Source organism: Aptenodytes forsteri, unplaced genomic scaffold (assembly GCF_000699145.1).
Source record: "Aptenodytes forsteri isolate BGI_AS27 unplaced genomic scaffold, ASM69914v1 Scaffold119, whole genome shotgun sequence".
NCBI lineage: Eukaryota > Metazoa > Chordata > Aves > Sphenisciformes > Spheniscidae > Aptenodytes > Aptenodytes forsteri.
The window spans coordinates 5177788-5184224 of NW_008796165.1; the positions used below are offsets into that span (position 1 = coordinate 5177788).

The 6437-nt window shown below is 58.5% G+C and overlaps 1 protein-coding gene across 1 annotated transcript in view; it reads left to right on the forward strand.

Moving 5' to 3' along the window:
- The window catches only part of LURAP1 (leucine rich adaptor protein 1), a 7866-nt gene extending 5185 nt beyond the window's left edge, over window positions 1–2681 (forward strand). Inside the window, exon 6 of the mRNA XM_009287466.2 lies at window positions 14–2681. Coding sequence (XP_009285741.1) covers window positions 14–608 — 595 coding nt within the window. The 3' untranslated portion in view covers window positions 609–2681. The remainder of the gene's footprint in view (window positions 1–13) is intronic.
- The last annotated feature ends 3756 nt before the right edge of the window (window positions 2682–6437 follow it).

A 6437-nucleotide genomic window follows, 5' to 3' on the forward strand; every position in this document is an offset into this window, starting at 1 on the left:
TGGAGGAGAGGAGCACGCTGACCAGCCGCTGCAGCAGCCTGGCCAGCAGCCAGTACAGCCTGGTGGAGAGCCAGGCGGCCTCACGGCGGGGCAGCTGGGACAGCCTGCAGGACCCCAACGACAGGCTGGACAGCATCTCTGTTGGTAGCTACCTGGACACGTTGGCCGATGACATGGATGAGTATTCCCAAAACGCCACCGAAACCGCTGCTGCATCTGCACCAGGCAGAGCCCTGGTGAGGGCGGAGCAGGATTGGGTCAGGATCAACTCTGAGAGGGGTCTTGCAAAGCAAGAGAAGGGCAAAGCGGAGCACGAGTGGCCCCATGTGGACCTCTCCCCGCCCGGGCTGCCCCAGGATCACCGGTTTGCTAAGGAGCCTCAGGTGGCCAACGGGTATTTGGGCCAGCAGCCCTCCTCTCTGGAACCAGGCAGAGACACCAAATTGCCATTGGAGGCTGGGGAGAGGCTGGGGAAGGGGAACCTGGGTGGGAAGGCTCGGAAAGCCGAGGCTGACTTTGAGAACTGCAAACTCAACAGCAAACTGCACCTGGAGTACGATGCCCACTGGCGCTGGCTCCAGTCTCAGGATGATGTGACGTTCTTGTAGCCTGTGGCTTTGCCTTCCCAGTCCAGCTCTCCCAACTGCCCGCTCTGCTTCACTTGTCTCTGCTTGGGAGAGTTGGGGTGGCTGGAGAGGAGGGGACAGGCTGGCTTGGTGGTGTTGCACTGTTCCTCTGACCCCCCCGTCAGTGTTTGGTGATGCAGCCCTAAGGGATGGGGTGCCCACCCCACAGTGAATTTCTGGGAGAGGCAGGATGAGGTGGGTCCCCATAAATTTAATCCTTTGCTCTGGGTCGGTGCTTTCAGGTGTCTGGTCACTCCTCTGTTGTCCTTGATGTTGGTGGCGGGGGAAGGTTGATGGGGAAACCTGGGACAGTGGGACTCCTGGGACCTCTCCCTGGCACCTCTCCCTGGCTCCACCTCTGCCCTCTAATCCTCAGCTTCCCATCTGCAAAAACTGGGGATCCTTCCCCCAGACCGGCTTCCCAGGGAGAACAGGAGATGCTCCCATGCATCCGCAGCTCGGTGGCACCAGCATGCTCGGTGCGAGGTGCGGGGCAGGACCGTCAGCAGGGCATCCTTGTTGGATGTCCTCATTTCCATCATCATCTTCAAGGCCAGTGTCCACCCAGGGTAGAGTTGACCTGGGGCACCTGGGGTTTGTCTGCAGCATGTGGTGGATGCTAAAACCCCCTTCCCAGCGGGTGAAGCCCTGCCTGGTTTAAACGCCTTTGTGAAGATGATCTGGAGCATGATCAGGATGGTCACTGTAGCTGCTCCTGTTGGGCTGGGGAGCTTTCGTCCGTGCCCTGTGGAGGAAGGATGATGGTGCAGACTTCCCTTCCCGATGTGGTTACACGAGAAGGGCAAAACACTGGGTGGGAGACGGAGTTCCAGTTCTCCCAGTTTGTTTCTGGACTGTCTCCCACCTTGGGACCAGGTCCTGCAGAAACCCCGGGACGTGGCAGCATATGGGCAGCCTGGCAGAGCCTGTGGGGCTCAGATGCAGAAAGGCTCGTGCTTTCCCCTGACACAGCGTGATGGGGGTGATGGCTGGGATTCTCCATCTGTGTGATGAATGGTGCCAGGTCTCTGCCACCTACCAGCAACCAGAAACATGAGGCTTCTCTGCCGGGGTGCATTTGCAGCGACCCTGCCCTGGAGACATCTTCTCTGTCCTTTTAGCCTTGGCTTCTGCCTGTGCCTTTTACTGTCCACCCACCATGCCTCCCAGCACACCCCTCGCCCCTTGCTGGCTTGTAGAGCATGGCTTGCAGCTGGAGCTGTGTGCGAGCTTGGGCAGGACCTGCTCCCTTCACCAGACGATGCAGGGAAGGACCTGGGCATCCCACAGCCCCCTGCTTCAAGGAGAGGGGCTCTTCCATGTGCGTGGACAAGCCTTGGAGGGTCCTGGCTTCACAACCCACGGGTACGTCTGTCCCTGGCTGAGTGCTGTGATGGCTTTGCTTTCGCCATGGTGCTGTTGTTTCCCTGCCTGCATGAGTCACAGCCTGGCTCTTTCCTTGCTGGGGTGCTGGGAGTGGGGACAACATATACTGATGTCAATGGGAAGCCAAGAGAGAGGGAAGACCTAGCTGTGACTCTTTCTAGATGCGAGATGTGAGCTGGCCGTGGTTAGGAAGGTGGTCGGGTGCACGACAGGTTCAGCTTTGTGTCTCCGAAGCAGCACCTTCAGTGGAAACTACCTTCTGTGCCGAGACCCCCGAGCACCCTCCCCTCCCCTGCAGATCCTCAGGGCTTCCTTGGATGGACATGGAGAGCAGGACAACATCCAAAATTCCTGGAGACGGCATCTGCCAAGGACTTGGGGGAATCCCAGCAAACTGGGACCAGGCTGCCCTACGCGAGCATCCCATCTGCCTGCCCCAGAGCAGCCATGCTTGGCTTGCCGTCGCCTGTGAGCAGCTTGTGGCTCCCTGTGTAGCTCCGCCGCTGCTGCCGGGCCACCATGTCCCCCAAGGCCAGCTGTCCCCCGCTTTCCTTCTAGCCCTGCATGCAATGAATCAGCTGAGGGTCCCTGGGGGAGACGGGGTAAGTCCTCCAGTGCTGTTAAAATCGTTCTTGACAAAAAATAGCTGGCTTAATAAATGGTAGCGTTTCTCCCAGACCATGCTGTCAGTGCTTTGCCGAGCTTATGGGGATTTCTAGGGGAAGGGGAGAGGCTCCAGTCTGAAACGCCTTGGAGCTGCCGGCAGCTCTGCAGGTTTAGCCCCCAGTCCTGAAACAGGCACAGACCACATGTCCGGGGATCTGTCCCTTGTCACATCAGGGTGGTGACACCTAAAAGTCACGCTTCCTGAAGCAGCCAGGTACCTGAGCACATCTGCTGGGGGCGAGGATGCTAGTGAGACTGCATCTCTGGGAGATGGGCATATTGAGCTCGGCTGATCTATGTCTCCAGCTACAGATGGCAGCTTTGCCCTTCCTGCCCAAATTTCCAGGGAAGATCTTTCTAGGTGTTTGCCAGCCCTGTTAGCTGTGGTGGGGTCTCCGTTTGCTTCCCTTGTTCTCCCTGCTCCACCCAGGATGTGCAGGGAGGGGGGGTCTGGGTGTAGGGCAGAGACTTCTCCAGCCCAGCCCGGTGCGGGAGCAGCCACAGCTCTGATTTCAGGCTGTTGGGATTTTGCTCCTGGGTGGGTCCCTTTAAAACCACTGGAGCCAGTGCTCATGCAAACATCAGCTTTTCCAAAGCAAATGCAAGCCGCTTATCCAGCCCTGCCATCCCGGCCTCAGCATCCGTTCCGGCTCCTGGCTTTGAAACCATGAGCTTTTGCAGATGGAGAGGTGGCTGCTGGAGCCAGCAGGACTCGGCAGGATTTCCCCATTTTCTGCTGGGCTGAGGTAAAAAATAAAATAAAGTGAAGAAAACCTTAGAAACAAAATGCCCAGCCCATTCCTCTTCCAAACGTAGACCCCGGTGGTTGGACGGCTCTGTTTTGCCGCGGATGAGCCTTTGCTGGGGCTCCCCTGGGCATAGACTTTTCAGCCTAGTTTACAGGCGTCTAAGTTGCCCATAGCCCCAAAATCTGTGTATCCCCCAGATCCCAGCCCTTGGAGCTGGAGAGGTGGATGAGACCTTCTCACAGTTTTCCTGCCATCCCCTGCCCTGTCTCTGGGCTACCTGGACGCAGGGTCACCCACCTCCGGGCTTTGCCCAGGCACATGCAGACCCAACGTGTCCCAAACCTGCCCTGGGGAAACACTCTAGGGACCTCTGTCTTGCTGTAAGGTGGGTGCAGCAATGGGGTGCAGAGCACCCATGGGTGGGAAACAGCCCGCAGTACAGATCTGCAGCCTCTCTCCTCGCCGCTGCCCAGGGAGGAGCCGTCTGCCTGGCCCTGCCTGCTGCTGCCCTTGGGCTGTTCTTGGGCTGTTCAGTGCCAGTATCAGGTAAGAAAACAGGCAGATAAAGCAGGCAGGATCTCAGCCGGTGCCAGAAAACACCCACCTCTGTTACAATAAAAACACCAGCAAGCCAATTTTTTTTTTTAAGATATACACAGAGATTAGACTGTCTTAACAAGGCAGTAAAACACTTTAATAGCTCCCCTTGCTAGTTATTAAGAAGTCCCCCGGGCTTTCCCCTCCCTGCGTGCAGCTTGGCTCCGAAAGGGCTTGTCCCCTGAGCGCTGCAGCCATTTAAGCAATTTATGTTAGTTCCTGGGGGGAGGCAGCATGAAAATAACCTTTTCCCAGCAGGGGAAGAACCTGGTCCCCACGGTTGGAGGGGAGGTGGTATCCAGCCCCTCTGCCAACCACTGTGGCCTTTGGTCTGGCAGCCCCACGGCCCCACACAACCCTGTGGGCTCGCTGGCATGGGGTGTGTCGCCGTGGGGTGTCCCGGGGAGCAGGTGCAGGGGATGTGTGGATGCTAGCGCAGTCTGTGGGGCTGGATCCTGGCACCCCCACCCTCCTCGGGGCTGTGGGGGGGATGCTCCTTCTTGTCCCTTGTACCGTTCCCTGTGCATTGCTCAGGGATCAGGTGCTGGGAGGAAAACTCTGTGTATTAGGGCTGCTTGAGGCTGCTCTATAATGCACCCTTTGGGCCATGCACAAGCACCGGCTTGTCTCAAGGCTTGTCTCAGACCTCCCTGCCACGGCCCTGCCTCTGGCACCCACTGCTCACAGATGAAGAGTTAAAAAAGGTCCAGATGAAGCAAGTCTAACCCGCAGCTGATGGTCTCCTGCCTGCTGGTTCCCCCAAGATGAGCATGGGCTGCTTTGCAGGGTGACCTGCCTGAAAATCAAACCCTCGAGAGGTTTTCAGCCAGAGTGGTGTGATGAAGTGACCTGGTGACACCAGTGGCAGTGGGGGTGTCCCCTGGTGCAACCCAGCCCCTGGGGGAGCAGCGGGCTGGTGCACCTCAAGGTTCTCTATAAGCCTTGCTGGGGAGCAGTGCTGTGAGCAGAGCCCTGGGCTTGCGCTGCCTGATCCGTTGCAGGCAGCGTGGGGCAGGAGAGGCCAACAGATGGGGCAGGAAGGGCTGGTCATGCCCCCAAGCCCTGCTCTCAGCCCCACGGTGTTTTGGCAGCAGGGATGGTTTCCTGGGAAAGGCTGAAGTGTTAGTGCCGGTCAGAGCAAAGTTGTAATTCACAAGGAGAGCCTCGTGATGCCAAAACCACCTCCAATTCAGGACGGCATTCAGTCCCGCTCCTGGGGGATCTGGCACCCAGCCTGGCCCCATCGCCCGTCTCTCCTCCGGCCAGCACCTCCCACCCAACCCGCTCCCCACTCCCTGCCCAGGACCACCCAGTACGGGGTTAAACCAGCCCAGCGGAGGGTTCTTGTGTCCTGGGTTTCCAGCTGGTTTCCAGCTTTTCCCTCCCACTGTCCCAGGGTTACCGGTCTCCAAGGCAGGGACCTCCTACAGTTTTTGTGCAGAGGCAGCTGAGGAGAAGGGAGAGATGTCACCCAGTGACCATCTTCTAAGGAAAGGGGTTGTAGTGTGCGCTCGACCTCTATTACACACCGGAGAAGCCACACTGGGCAGGGGATGCTCCAACTGCCCAGGGCAGCTCAGGCACCAAGCAGGAGTCTCATGGTCACCTCCTGCCTCCTCCCCTCTGTGGGACCCCCCTGAGCTCCCTGCTGAGTCTGCTCTTGGTGTCAGTGGCTGAGTGACCAGGAGGCTGGTGAACACGGAGACAACGCTGGAGCGCGAGCCAGGAGCAAGCTGAGCCTTTGGGAAAGGCCTCCCCGGGCTGTTCTCTGCCTCGGCTGGCAGCGGGCCAGGCCTTTGCTTTGGAGACTAATCCTCTGGCTTTAGAGCTTCCTGGCACTCCTTGGGAGTGAAAAACAAATGTGACTGCTCTGGGCCTCGTGGGCACATGAGCGTGGGTAGATGACGAGGATGGGCTTGGGCTTGGGGATGCTGGGTGCCGAGAGGCAGCGGCAGCTCTCCTCTTCCTCCTCCCTGGGTGGCAGGCACCTACCCTGGCCCATCAGGGTCCCAGCTGTGCAACCTTCTCCTTCCCACTTGCGTGCCCCATCACTTGGCAAGAGTCCCCCCCACCTCCCATGCAGGTCTGGGACCTGGGGATGCCCCCACTCAATGCCACCCCAGGGGTGACACCAAAAGCCGTGTGTGCCCAGCAGACGTGTGTGCTCCTGCTGCCGCCTCCTGCCCACCAGCCCTGCTTTTGTCCCCGGTGGGCAGGGGAAGAAAAATCTTAATTGCTCTTCTGAGAAATTAATCTGCTTTCACTGTCTTATTGCAGCCTGACCTAGAAGAACCCCCCTGTTGTTTTTTTTTTTCCCCCCCATGGTGTGTTTAAAGGGAAAATTACAGCAAATGTGTTGCAAAGGGGCTGTGGGGGCAGGCGGTCAGACCTGCCGCAGGGGGAACGGAGAGAG